The sequence below is a fragment of the Bufo gargarizans genome, chromosome 3 (assembly GCF_014858855.1).
Source record: "Bufo gargarizans isolate SCDJY-AF-19 chromosome 3, ASM1485885v1, whole genome shotgun sequence".
Classification (NCBI taxonomy): Eukaryota; Metazoa; Chordata; class Amphibia; order Anura; family Bufonidae; genus Bufo; species Bufo gargarizans.
Window position 1 is genome coordinate 352,370,499 of NC_058082.1, and position 15,556 is coordinate 352,386,054.

The 15,556-nt window shown below is 40.6% G+C and overlaps 1 protein-coding gene across 1 annotated transcript in view; it reads left to right on the forward strand.

Moving 5' to 3' along the window:
- The window catches only part of LOC122931583 (kinesin-like protein KIF21B), a 735,311-nt gene that overhangs the window by 112,810 nt on the left and 606,945 nt on the right, over window positions 1-15,556 (forward strand). Inside the window, exons 4-6 of the mRNA XM_044285657.1 lie at window positions 89-238; window positions 2,629-2,760; window positions 7,372-7,509. Of these exons, the coding sequence (XP_044141592.1) occupies window positions 89-238; window positions 2,629-2,760; window positions 7,372-7,509 (420 nt within the window). The remainder of the gene's footprint in view (window positions 1-88; window positions 239-2,628; window positions 2,761-7,371; window positions 7,510-15,556) is intronic.

Below are 15,556 nucleotides of genomic sequence, written 5' to 3' on the forward strand. Positions count from 1 at the left end.
GTCATTAAGGAGGTTTCAGCTAGGGGGGTTGAAGTGGTTAATATTTGTTTTTGGATTCCACAATTTTTCATTTCTCATTTTTGTTCAGCTATATAATGAAGACATTTTGGATCTATTTGATATTTCCCGTGACCCAGACTCTCGATATCGAAAATCCAATATTCGCATCCATGAAGATGCCTGTGGTGGAATTTATGTCAGTGGAGCAAGCACTCGGAGTGTTAATTCTGAGGCAGAGGTGAGTCATTATTTGATAGTTGTAGATGCAATGGTGCATCATGTGAATACAGTTCAAAAGACCCACAGTCAGATGGGAACTCACTGCATCATAAATCACTATGATGCAGAGAGTTTGGGTCATAGGCCGACACACGGGTCATGTTTCCCAGACTGCACATGGTAGCCCACACATAGTATAATAATACACTCACACTCAGTCTTTATTACTTTGGCGACAGCCTGAGTTGCACTATCCTTGTCTTCAGATGTATCCTAAAATAGTCTTCAGTTAATATATGGGTATGTGGATTTGTTTTATTTTTTAGGTTTCCTTTATGTAAATAAAAATTTTGAAAAATGCACCAGAAACACCTAGAACTTAAATGGTTCATCTTCAGATGCTTGTTTATGGAGGAAATTTCTTTTAGTCAATGGGGGAGATTTATTAAAACCGATGTAAAGAAAAACTGGCTAGTAACCAATCAGATTGCAGCATTCGTTTTCTAAAGGAGCTCTGAAAAATCAATGGTGGAATCTGATTGGTGGCTATGGCAACTCAAGTCAGTTTTCCTTTGTATCAGTTTTGATAAATCTCCCTCATTGTGATTTTCTCCTGGCAATCTGGACTAGATTTAAAAAAAATAAGCAATAAGTAACATATTTCTATGACTCAGTGAAATAATGTAAACAACATTTATTGATGGAATCATTATAACGAAAAAGGGCATATTCAACATATTTTATTGGTTAATCCATAAGGCAACGTGCCTTCTGTCAAGTTGTCTAGAGGGGTAGTGTGCATGCTTATCCATTACACCATACAACTCCCGACTAGTGTTGAGCGAAATTAGCTTTGGATCTTTCATCTGAAGTCGCTTTGTTCAAAACTTTGGAATAACGGAGATCCATCTCTGTACAGTATTAGAATGTATGGGCTCCGATGAGCCAAAGTAAGTTATTCGTGAAGTCGCGCATGACTTTGTTGAATAACTTTGGTAGTTGATTTTTTAAGTGAAAAACCACTTTAAAACTTGAAACCGAACCCAGCTTAATTTCCGAGGTACTAGTCGGGACTGATACCGAGTCTGTATAACTACCAGCATTGGCTATCAGAACGTCGTAAAAGAATTATAACATTACCTTTATATCATCTGGGTGATTAGTCCATGTCCAAGAAAAGCACTTTTAATACTATGAAAAATGGCAGCCAAGAGCCCAAGCCTGCCGCCCTTCTCTGCTGTCTGCTTCTTCCAACCTCCCAAGCCTACCCCTCAAAGTCACGGCGATGCACAGAGGAAGCCTTTGGGGAGGGGCAGACAAGATGTTATAAAGGTAATGTTATAATGCCTTTACAACGTCCTGATGGTCAGTGCTGGTAGTTATATTAGTGACATTTATGCGACAGACTCCCTTTAACTGGCAGATAATTATGAATTTCGCCTATAAGTAGTATAACACACAAAGAAAAATCAAATAGATGTTTTTTATTTTTAACACCATGGAAATTTTTGTTTTATCAATTATTGGCTATTCTGAACTGGACCAGACTCTATCTATGGCATCATTGTCATCAAGTTATGAGGCTACATTCTGTGCAGAAATATCTCTGTGTATGTGCCAGATATAACACCCTGACATATGGCACTGTGTGCCATGTGGCATATATATATATATTTTTTTTTTTTTGTGGTAGCATGGTTGGGTCCGAATTACCATATTTACACCCCTTTATCTGTGTCATAACATGTATGGCACAACCAGATAAACATAAATTTCCAACAGATCCCTGAGTATACACTTGCAACAACAATGTATGAAAGAAGGTGTATAAAATCACACCGAAAAATAGAAAAAGGACACCAGCCTCCCTGACCTCCCTTTTCCTACTATTTTCTTTCAAAGTTGTCACTCTTTTAGCAATCAACAGGTCTTTAGGGATCTACGGACCCAATCAGCATGCAATATGTGAACCTGAGTGTGATGTACTATTCTATTTTTTTTTAGCGTGGTAGTGAGAAGATTTCTTGGATAGTATCCTATTTCTCTTCAAAGTTTCTTTCTAGTTGACATTTTCTTATTACATTTGGTTTACTTAATACATAGGGGGAGAGTTATCAAACTGGTGTAAAGTAGAACTGGCTTATTTTCCCATAGCAACCAATCAGATTCCACCTTTCATTTTCATTGATTGGTTTCTATTGGGCAACTAAGCCAGTTCTACTTTACACCAGTTTTATAAATCTCCCCATATTTCTTTCTAAATGTCACTGTAATTTTTATCGACCACCCTCACTGTAAAGCTAAAGGCTACCTATTCCATTTATCAATATTTGCCTCCTGAATTTTTCAGTCTTGAGGTTTAAGTATACTCATTATGTGATACATTTGAATGACTTTTTACCTTTCCAGCTGCTCCAACTTCTGAAGGAAGGTGCTTTGTCTCGTACAACTGCCAGCACACAAATGAACTCTCAGAGCTCACGTTCTCATGCAATATTTTCTGTTCACCTGCATCAAACACGTGTTTCAGACTCTTATCCGGTGAGTTATTTTACATTTCCTAACTTTGCTTTCTTTTGTATAGGCACTGGAAGACCTATACGGGAAGACCTGTTTTTCTTGTAAGAAACTGCTGCTCTCTGCTCTTCATTATAATGTCTTGTGTATTGTCTCTTACACAGGACAACCAGGAGAAACTACCCAGGACAGCGCTCTGACATCCTGCGTAGATTCCCTCCTGCACTGTGATGAGATGCCTCTGTATGGAAAGTTGTCCATAAAAGGCTATTCTTTGACAAAAAAATCCAAGTATAATTATTTTCTACTGGCATAATGGACTGGTGTATATAGATATACAGTGTACGCCAGTACAGTCAAAATGGAAAAAAAAAGCTTTAAAGTTAAGGTCACAGCGTGTTTATGGTAAAGAATGTAAAACATAATAAAACAATAATTAACAATAGTAATATAAATATGAGAAATATAAAACTACATGTAATCAATAAACCACTATTGTTCTCTAAGATTAAAAATACATTTGTTTAATTCCTTAAACAATTCAATATTTTGATGTATTGCTCTTTCCAACAAAGTTCCTAGTAATATTGGTGGTTATATCTTGTTTCGTCACAGCAACACATCAAACATTGCTTCCAAATGTATACATAATTAGATGATTAAAAATAATAATCCAAATGATTCCCTATAATACATAATCACATGCAGTAAATTATTGAATTAATAGCACGAGAACTCTGAAAAATTGTTACACTTCTCTATAATAATGGCACATGAATCATGTACAGTCATGTGAAAAAATTAGGACACCCTTTGAAAGCATGTGGTTTTTTGTAACATTTTTAATAAAAGGTTATTTCATCTCCGTTTCAACAATACAGAGAGATTAAAGTAATCCAACTAAACAAAGAAAACTGAAGAAAAGTCTTTTCAAGATGTTCTGTAAAAAAAATGCCTATTCTAACTGAGGAAAAAGATAGGACACCCTTGCCCCTAATAGCGAGTGTTACCTCCTTTGGCTGAAATAACTGCAGTGAGACGGTTCTTGTAGCCATCTACCAGTCTTCGACATCGGTCTGAGGAAATTTTACCCCACTCCTCAATGCAGAACTTTTTCAGCTGTGAGATGTTTGAGGGGTTTCTTGCACGTACAGCCCTTTTCAAGTCACCCCACAGCATCTCAATGGGATTCAAATCTGGACTTTGACTTGGCCATTCCAGGACTCTCCATTTCTTCTTTTTCAGCCAATCTTTGGTTGATTTACTAGTATGTTTTGGGTCATTGTCATGTTGCATGGTCCAGTTCCGCTTCAGCTTTAATTTTCTAACTGATGGTCTCACATGTTCTTCAAGCACCTTCTGATACACAGTAGAATTCATCGTGGATTCTATGATGGTGAGCTGACCAGGTCCTGCTGCAGCAAAGCAGCCCCAAACCATGACACTTCCACCTCCATGCTTCACAGTTGGTATGAGGTTCTTTTCTTGGAATGCTGTGTTTGGTTTACGCCAAACATGTCCTCTGCTGTTGTGTCCAAATAATTCAATTTTGGACTCATCTGTCTAAAGAACATTATTCCAGAAGTCCTGGTCTTTGTCAACTTTATCTCTGGCAAATGTCAGTCTGGCCTCTATGTTTTTCTTGGAAAGCAAAGGTTTCCTCCTTGCACACCTCCCATGCAAGTTAAACTTGTACAGTCTCTTTCTGATTGTAGAGGCATGTACTTCTACATCAACAGTAGCCAGAGCCTGCTGTAGTTCTCGAGATGACACTTTAGGGTTTTTGGAGACCTCTTTTAGCATCTTGCGGTCTGCTCTTGGGGTGAACTTGCTGGGGAGACCAGTCCTGGGCATGTTGGCAGTTGTTTTGAAAGCCCTCCACTTGTAGACTATCTTCCGGACAGTGGAATGGCTGATTTCAAAATCTTTTGAGATCTTTTTAAATCCCTTCCCAGACTCATAGGCTGCTACAATCTTTTTTCTGAAGTCCTCTGACAGCTCTTTTGCTCTCACCATGGTGCTCACTCTCACTTCAACAGTCAGGAGCACACCAAACTAAATGTCTGAGGTTTAAATAGGGCAAGCCTCATTCAACATGCAGAGTAACGATCTACTAATTATGTGCACCTGGTGTGATATACCTGTGTGAGATCTGAGCCAATTTAAGAGGGAATACATGTGAGGGTGTCCTATCTTTTTCCTCAGTTAGAATAGGCATTTTTGTAGAATGACATTTACAGAAGATCTTGAAAAGACTTTTCTTCAGTTTTCTTTGTTTAGTTGGATTACTTTAATCTCTCTGTATTGTTGAAACGGAGATGAAATAACCTTTTATTAAAAATGTTACAAAAAACCACATGCTTTCAAAGGGTGTCCTAATTTTTTCACATGACTGTATATACAGTCTACACACCCCTGTTAAAATGTCAAGTTTCTTTGCTGTAAAAAAAATGAGACAAAGATAAATCATTTCAGAACTATTTCCACCTTTAATGTGACCTATACACTGTACAACTCAATTGAAAAACAAACTGAAATCTTTTAGGTAGAGGGAATAAAAAATATAAAAATAAAATAATATGGTTGCATAAGTGTGCACACCCTTAGGCCTCATGCACACGGCCGTTGTTTTTTTCCGCATCCGAGCCACCGTTTTGGCGGCTCAGATGCGGACCCATTCACTTCAATGGGGCCGCAAAAGATGCGGACAGCATCCGTTGCTCCGTTCCATGGCCCTACAAAAAAAATATTACATGTCCTATTCTTGTCTGGGCTTTGCGGACAAGAATTGGCAGTTTTACTGTATGTAACGTCTGTCCATGCTGACCCGCAAATTGCGTAACGCGTAGAAACGCCATCTGTGTTTTGCGGATCCGTGATTTGCGGACCACAAAACACACCACGGTCGTGTGCATGCGGCCTTAAACTAATACTTTGTTGAAGCACCTTTTGATTTTATTACAGCACTCAGTCTTATTGGGTATGAGTCTATCAGCGTGGCACATTTTGACTTGGCAAGATTTGCCCACTCTTCTTTGCAAAAACACTCCTAATCTGTCAGATTGCGAGGGCATCTCCCGTGCACAGCCATCTTCAGATCACCCCACAGATTTTCAATCATATTAAAGTCTGGGCTCTAGCTGGGCCATTCCAAAACTTTAATCTTCTCCTGGTAAAGCCATTCCTTTGTTGATTTAGATGTATGCTTTAGGTCGTTGTCATGCTGAAAGATGAAGTTCCTCTTCATGTTCAGCTTTCTAGCAAAAGCCTGAAGGTTTGGTGGCAATATTGACTGGTATTTAGAACTGTTCATAATTCCCTTTAGCTTAACTAAGGCCACAGTTCCAGCTGAGGAAAAACAGCCCCAAAGCATGATGCTGCCACCACCATGCTTTACTGTGGGTATGCTGTTCTTTTGGTGATGTGCAGTGTTGTTTTTGCGCCAAACATATCTTTTGGAATTATGGTCAAAAAGTTCAACCTTGGTTTCATCAGACCATAACACCTTTTCCCACATGCTTTTGGGAGACTTCAGATGTGTTTTTGCAAAATGTAGCCTGGCTTGGATGTTTTTCTTTTCGCAAATTCTTTTCTACCCTTCTCCTGACTGATACCTTGAGATCCCTCTTTATCTTTGTCTCATTTTTTTACAGCACAGAAACCTGACATTTTAAAAGGGGTGTGTAGACTTTTTATATCCACTGTACGTGAATATGCGTAAAATTGCCTGTGAGTGATTGTCCAAACTATATCACGTATAGCAATAGTCCGAATAGGTGTAATAGTTGATAGTCTATTTTATATTTAGTAGTTAGATGTTAGTAGATATAGATTAAATAAAAGCTTGGTTAAGTCCTATTGTAATCCTCATTGACTATAATGTGGATGGGGGCGGAGCTCCGGCACAGCATGGCAGTGAACGGCGAAAGAACGCCGGACTAAAAGTACTGCATGTCCGACTTTTTAGTCCGGCGGCTTCTCACCGCGCACTGTCGTGCTGCGCCGGAGCTCCGCCCACCCCGTCCCCATTATAGTGAATAGGGACGGAGTGGCAGTCCGGCGGCACGGCAAAATAGTGGCAGGACGGATCCGACAGGGTGAACAGCCTGTCGAATCCATCCTGCCGCTAGTGTGAAAGTACCCTTATAATACAGCAAATTTACTTTTATCAATTTACTAACATCATCTCCCAGCAAGCATTCATTTCTATGGGGCCTGCGTTGCGTGAAAAACGCAGAATATAGAACATACTGCGATTTTCACGCAACGCACAAGTGATGTGTGAAAATCATTGTTTATCTGCACAGCCCCATTGAAGTGAATGGGTCTGGATTCATTGCGAGTGCAATGCGTTCACCTTTGTTTTAGTGAACAAATAGTCCCACATAGAATTAGCATCTAAAATAGGGCACTATATTCTACAGACATGTTTCCGTGAATTTTGCCTGCTAAATGGGAAATATTGTTTTACATTAAAGTATCAGGGCATAATAAAAATAACTTTTTCATCTTGCGGCTTTCATTTTTCAAGAGCACTATGAGAAATGAAAGAAGTGAAATGTGATTGATTCTATGGGCAGACAGTGTCAGTGGGTAATATCTGTGAAGTGCCTGTTAAAGTTATTTTCTTCATAGGCAGATACATCATCGCTAGAGTGTGAAACTCTCACTGCAAAGTTTCACTTTGTGGATCTGGCTGGTTCTGAGCGTTTGAAAAGAACTGGGGCAACTGGAGAGAGAGCCAGGGAAGGAATTTCTATCAATTGTGGATTGGTAAGTGCGTGTACTTAGTGTGATGTCCCTGTTAGGGACCATTAAAGGGAACCTATCATGTGGATATTTGATTATAATCTAATTATATACAATCGTTAACGACTAAAAAGTACCTTAGATGTATTCTCTTACTGGTGTGACAGATGGTTACCTCATAATATACACACAAAGATGCCGCATGCTAATGAGCTGATTTGAGTCCGGCGTGATGTCATTGAGTCCAGCGTATATATATTCTGAGCTATAGCCTCTCCCCTGCCCACCTGCTGCTGATTCATATGGAAACAAACTGTCATTCAGCAGCAGGTGGGCGGGGAGAGTCAGGAGCTCATGAATATTCATGACTCATCATTATCAGCTGGGGCTTTTCAATACAAGATTTTGGCAGATTGGGTCAATTAAAGAATGTGACCCAGCATTTTGCTAAGCGAATCAGTCACTTATTTATGTTGCCCTTAGTTAGGACACCATACAACTGGTGACAGGTTCCCTTTAACATCATGTTCTGTCTTTCCACTGAGCATTCTGCCTGTGCTATATGTTTCAATACTCCACAATCGGATGTTTTCCTCAGTGACTCCATTCACCTTAGGCTACTTTCACATTGGCGTTTTTTGTGGATCTGTCATGGATTTGTAAAAACGCTTCCGTTACAATAATAAAACCGCATGCATCACTCATGAACGGATCCAGTTGTATTATGTTTTCCATAGCAATGACGGATCCGTCTTGAACACCATTGAAAGTCAATGGAGGACGGATCAGTTTTCTTTTGTGTCAGAGAAAACGGATCTGTCCCCATTGACTTACATTGTGTGTCAGGACGGATCCGTCTAGCTCCTCACCACATGGCGGACAGAAAAACGCTGATCTCAATAGCGGAAATGGAAAATGCTGGTGTGAAAGTAGCCTTAATAAAACAGATTCCAAAAGACTAAAGTTCAGACTACATTTGACCTGCTTTTCATCTGGTTATGTCTTTTTTGCAGGACACAATATTGCGGTACACTGTGTGGTTTTGTCATAAAATAACAAAAACTAAACAGTTGGAAAGCAGGTCAAATGGAGTTCAAGCACCTCCCTCTTGACATCTTTCTTGCTTCCTCTGGTCCACATATAGAACCATGGCACCTTATAAACATTTTATCTAATTGAATTTCCGATACTTGTGCAAGGAAATTCCACAAATGGTACAACATTTAATACAATGGGTCACTGCAATTATAGAAGATTGACTGACACTCTTAAAAACTTGTGGGAACACAGACAACTATTACACACCAACCTTTTTTCATAACTGTGCCAGATACTAGTGCCTATTTAGTGATATCCTGTCTTCAGCATTGTAATGCCCAGTAAATACAGTTTGAATGCATACAAAAGTCTAAAAACTTTGTTCTCCACTTAAAGGAATTGTCCACCTTAGACAATTCATATATGTTGGGTACACATCACATTTTTCATCTACGTTTCACGTCCTTTTGCCCTCCGTCTGGCTGGTATAAGTCAGTATACTGTAAAAAAGCAGCATGGAATAATCAGTAGACTGTGTTATTCCATCCTGCAGTGTCCTGTAAGGCCTCTTGCACACGACTGTATGGCTTTTTCATTTTTTTGAGGAACGGAACAGCTGTCCCATGATATAACAGTACTATCCTTGTCCGTTATGCGGACAATAATAGGACATGTTCTATCTTTGAACAGAACGGAAATATGGAAACGGAAGGCATACGGAGTACCTTCAGTTTTTTTTTGCGGATCCATTTAAATTAATGGTTCCGTATACGGTCTGTATACGGAACGCAAAAAACAGAATTAGGATCTGTATAACGGAGACTGTAATAGCCTGTGTGTGACGGAGGCCTCTGTATGGCATCTGTCATTGGCCTCTATTAAGCAGATGCCTCAGAGAGCTCCTGTGACGTCACTGCCCACATATGGACAATTGTCAGAGGATCTCCTGAGACAGAGAGCAGAGGGAGCTCGGTGCAGCCCTGACAACAAGGAGAGCAGCCGTTTGCTATTTTTCTGCTGGCAGGACTGTGCAGGAGTCTGCTCTGTACTAATGATGATCTGAGCATCTGATAAGATGCTCAGATCATGTTTGGCAGAGTTTTTAAGGAGGGGGAGCTGACAGGAGGGGCAGTTGGAGATGGAAGGCAGTTCAACAATTGCCTGTGGAATGGGTTAACGGAAGCAGGCACACAGTGCAGGGGGAGGGACCATGACGCGGATGGTCATGTGATTTCCCTCTGCACTATGTTCCATGCTGCTGGGAGCCTGCTGATAGGATAGGACTGTTACAGAGGGGGAGGGAAGATGTCAGTAATGTATCCCACTGTATGCTTATACTGTGGGATACTTTACAGCCTTCCATCATAGGTATACGTCAGGACCTTCCTGTGGTATACGTCTGATGGAAAGCTCATAACTTGATGTGAACCCACCCTTAGAAGGATCTCTTCACAATAAGTAAATCATACAGTTTCCTCCTGCAGTGATCTGTTCAGTTTCCCTGCGGCACCACCACAAGATAAATTCAGCATTTTACTGTACCTCTTTAACCACTTAAGGACCACAGGTTTATACCCCCCTAGTGACCAGGCCCTTTTTTACAAATCGGCACTCCACAACTTTAGCGGTTTATTGCTCGGTCATGCAACTTACCACCCAAATGAATTTTACCTCCTTTTCTTCTCACTAATAGAGCTTTCATTTGGTGGTATTTCATTGCCGCTGACATTTTTACTTTATTTGTTATTAATCGAAATTTAACGATTTTTTTGCAAAAAAATGACATTTTTCACTTTCAGCTGTAAAATTTTGCAAAAAAAAACAACATCCATATATACATTTTTCGCCAAATTTATTGTTCTACATGTCTTTGATAAAAAAAAAATGTTTGGGCAAAAAAAAAAAATGGTTTGGGTAAAAGTTATAGCATTTGCAAACTATGGTACAAAAATGTGAATTTCCGCTTTTTGAAACAGCTCTGACTTTCTGAGCACCTGTCATGATTCCTGAGGTTCTACAATGCCCAAGCAGTAGAAAACCCCCACAAATGACCCCATTCCGGAAAGTAGACACCCTAAGGTATTCGCTGATGGGCATAGTGAGTTCATAGAACTTTTTATTTTTTGTCACAAGTTAGCGGAAAATGATGATGATTTTATTTTTTTTATTTTTTCTTACAAAGTCTCATATTCCACTAACTTGCGACAAAAAATAAAAAATTCAAAAAACTTGCCATGCCCCTCACGGAATACCTTGGGGTGTCTTCTTTCCAAAATGGGGTCACTTGTGGGGTAGTTATACTGCCCTGGCAATTTAGGGGCCCAAATGTGTGAGAAGTACTTTGCAATCAAAATGTGTAAAAAATGACCGGTGAAATCCAAAAGGTGCACTTTGGAATATGTGCCCCTTTGCCCACCTTGGCAGCAAAAAAGTGTGACACATCTGGTATCGCCGTACTCAGGAGAAGTTGGGGAATGTGTTTTGGGGTGTCATTTTACATATACCCATGCTGGGTGAGAAAAATATCTTGGTCAAATGCCAACTTTGTATAAAAAAATGGGAAAAGTTGTCTTTTGCCAAGATATTTCTCTCACCCAGCATGGGTATATGTAAAATGACACCCCAAAACACATTCCCCAACTTCTCCTGAGTACGGCGATACCACATGTGTGACACTTTTTTGCTGCCAAGGTGGGCAAAGGGGCACATATTCCAAAGTGCACCTTTCAGATTTTGCAGGCCATTTTTTACACATTTTGATTGCAAGGTACTTCTCACACATTTGGGCCCCTAAATTACCAGGGCAGTATAATTACGCCACAAGTGACCCCATTTTGGAAAGAAGACACCCCAAGGTATTCCGTGAGGGGCATGGCGAGTTCCTAGAATTTTTTATTTTTTGTCACAAGTTAGCGGAAAATGATGATTTTTTTTTTTTTTATCTTTTTTCCTTACAAAGTCTCATATTCCACTAACTTGCGACAAAAAATAAAAAAATTCTAGGAACTCGCCATGCCCCTCACGGAATACCTTGGGGTGTCTTCTTTCCAAAATGGGGTCACTTGTGGCGTAGTTATACTGCCCTGGCAATTTAGGGGCCCAAATGTGTGAGAAGTACTTTGCAATCAAAATGTGTAAAAAAATGGCCGGTGAAATCCGAAAGGTGCACTTTGGAATATGTGCCCCTTTGCCCACCTTGGCATCAAAAAAGTGTCACACATCTGGTATCGCCGTACTCAGGAGAAGTTGGGGAATGTGTTTTGGGGTATCATTTTACATATACCCATGCTGGGTGAGAGAAATATCTTGGCAAAAGACAACTTTTCCCATTTTTTTATACAAAGTTGGCATTTGACCAAGATATTTTTCTCACCCAGCATATCTTGGCAAAAGACAACTTTTCCCATTTTTTTTATACAAAGTTGGCATTTGACCAAGATATTTTTCTCACCCAGCATGGGTATATGTAAAATGACACCCCAAAACACATTCCCCAACTTCTCCTGAGTACGGCGATACCACATGTGTGACACTTTTTTGCAGCCTAGATGCACAAAGGGGCCCAAATTCCTTTTAGGAGGGCATTTTTAGACATTTGGATCCCAGACTTCTTCTCACACTTTCGGGCCCCTAAAAAGCCATGGCAGTATAAATACCCCACATGTGACCCCACTTTGGAAAGAAGACACCCCAAGGTATTCAATGAGGGGCATGGCGAGTTTCTAGAATTTTTTTTTTTTTTTTGCATAAGTTAGCGGATATTGATTTTTTTTTGTTTTTTTCTCACAAAGTCTCACTTTCCGCTAACTTAGGACAAAAATTTCAATCTTTCATGGACTCAATATGCCCCTCACGGAATACCTTGGGGTGTCTTCTTTCCGAAATGGGGTCACATGTGGGGTATTTATACTGCCCTGGCTTTTTAGGGGCCCTAAAGCGTGAGAAAAAGTCTGGAATATAAATGTCTAAAAATGTTTACGCTGTGGATTCCGTGAGGGGTACGGTGCGTCCATGTGAGATTTTATTTTTTGACACAAGTTAGTGGAATATGAGACTTAGTAAGAAAAAACAAAAACAAACAAAAAATTTCCGCTAACTTGTGCCAAAAAAAATGTCTGAATGGAGCCTTACCAGGGGGGGGTGATCAATGACAGGGGGGTGATCACCCATATAGACTCCCTGATCACCCCCCTGTCATTGATCACCCCCCCTGTAAGGCTCCATTCAGACATCCGCATGATTTTTTACGGATCCATGGATACATGTATCGGATCCACAGAACGCATGCGGACGTCTGAATGGAGCCTTACAGGGGGGTTATCAATGACAGAGGGTAATCAGGGTGATCACCCCCCTGTCACTGATCACCCCCCCTGTAAGGCTCCATTCAGACATCCGCATGATTTTTTACGGATCCATGGATACATGTATCGGATCCACAGAACGCATGCGGACGTCTGAATGGAGCCTTACAGGGGGGTTATCAATGACAGGGGGTGATCAGGGTAATCAGGGTGATCACCCCCCTGTCACTGATCACCCCCCTGTAAGGCTCCATTCAGACGTCCGCATGCGTTTTGTGGATCCGATCCATGTATCCGTAAAAAATCATGCGGATGTCTGAATGGAGCCTTACAGGGGGGGGTGATCAGTGACAGGGGGGTGATCAGGGAGTGTATATGGGTGATCACCCGCCTGTCATTGATCACCCCCTGTAAGGCTCCATTCAGACGTCCGCATGTGTTTTGCGGATCCGATCCATGTATCCATGGATCCGTAAAAATCATGCGGACGTCTGAATGGAGCCTTACAGGGGAGTGATCAATGACAGGGGGTGATCAGGGAGTGTATATGGGTGATCACCCGCCTGTCATTGATCACCCCCCTGTAAGGCTCCATTCAGACGTCCGTATGCTTTTTGCGGATCCGATCCATGTATCCGTGGATCCGTAAAAATCATACGGACGTCTGAACGGAGCCTGACAGGGGGGTGATCAATGACAGGGCGGTGATCAATGACAGGGGGGTGATCAGGGAGTTTATATGGGGTGATCATGGGTGATCAGGGGTTTATAAGGGGTTAATAAGTGACGGGGGGGGGGGTGTAGTGTAGTGTGGTGTTTGGTGCGACTGTACTGACCTACCTGAGTCCTCTGGTGGTCGATCCTAACAAAAGGGACCACCAGAGGACCAGGTAGGAGGTATATTAGACGCTGTTATGAAAACAGCGTCTAATATACCTGTTAGGGGTTAAAAAATTCGGATCTCCAGCCTGCCAGCGAGCGATCGCCGCTGGCATGCTGGAGATCCACTCGCTTACCTTCCGTTCCTGTGAGCGCGCGCGCCTGTGTGCGCGCGTTCACAGGAAATCTCGAGTCTCGCGAGATGACGCCTATTGGCGTTAGTGTGACCTGGGAGAGCCGCCGCGATGACGCCTTTCGGCGTTAGCGCGGCGGCAAGCGGTTAAATCAATGGGTTGTCTTCGTAATGAAGAAAAGGGCAGGTTCTACAGGACTAGAGAGAGACACTTATAATGACACCCTATAGTGTTTAGTCTGTATAGTAAAATGCATGTCCACCTACTGAGCTGGATGAGCATGGTCCTACGTGCTCAGCTTCATTCTTCAGCTGCCACCACCTTGACCTTCTGTTAGAACCTTTGATGGGCTGGGTTGGGAAAAAAAGGATGCAAAAGTGCAAGACACTACACTTTTCCAACTTGCAGATTCCAGTACAAAAACATATCTGTTAGCGTACACTATAACCTATACGTGTTTTTTTTTCCAGTGGAACTCTATGGTGATGGATGCCACTCTATGGCATCCGTCTGAGGCATCTGTGGATTTGGTAATGTATGGAGAGGGCTGCTGCAGTAAGCCTGCTCCATAAGCGGCGGGTGATGGTTTTATAATACAGGAGGCACCTGGCTGAAAATATTTTAAAAATATTTTAACACACAATTCACCTTTTTTTTTTGTCACCTTTTCTCCCCCAAAAATTGGAATAACAGCAATCAAAAAGATGTATGTACCACAAAAATTGTACCAATATAAACTACAATTCGTCTGGCAAAGAACAGGTCCTCAGAAATCTAAAAAGGTTATGACGGTCCGAAATAGAGATGCAAAGAAAATTTAGAGTTTTTTTCAAAGCTTTTTTTTTTTTTTTTTAAGTAGTAAAACAATAAAAAACTATACAAGTTTGGTATCGCCATATTTATATTGAGCTGCAGAATAAGGACTTTAGGGTTTATTTATAATGCTGAAATGTGCCACAATCTACAATTTCTACCAGAGATAGTAAATTAAATGGTGCCCTTAAAAATACAACTTATCCCGCAAAAAATAAGCCCTCATTTGGCTATATGAACAGAAAATGTAAAAGTTATGGCTATTGGAACGTAGAGAGGAAAAATGAAAATGCTAAATCATAAATGGTCCCGGTACTTAAAAGCTATGTATTTTTTAAATGATTGCAATCTACTCATTTTGGGCTAAAATAAAAAAAAAGGTTGGTCTTTATTAAAAATATTCAGCCGTTCTGTCACAAAGGGTTAACTGTTTTTCTAGCTGTGTAAATCCTTTTTTCAATTTCACTGTTTGCTTGCCATCTAATAACCCTTATCTCTAAATTACTAAGAGGTCATAAACTTTTACAGTGGATATAAAAAGTCTACACACCCCTGTCAGGTTTCTGTGATGTAAAAAAATTTGACAAAGATAAATCATTCCAGAACTTTTTCCACCTTTAATGTGACCTATAACCTATACCACTGAAATCTTTTAGGTGGAGGGAAGAAAACAAAAAAAACAACTAAAATAATGGGGTTGCATAAGTGTGCAACTGGGGATGTAGCTGTAGTCAGAATTAAGCAATTACTTTCAAAAATCATCATTTAACCACCTCAGCTCCCCTAGCTTAAACCCCCTTAATGACCAGACCACTTTTTACAATTCTGCACTACACTAATTTCACGGTTTATTGCTCGGTCATACAACTTACCACCCAAATGAATTTTACCTCCTTCTCTTCT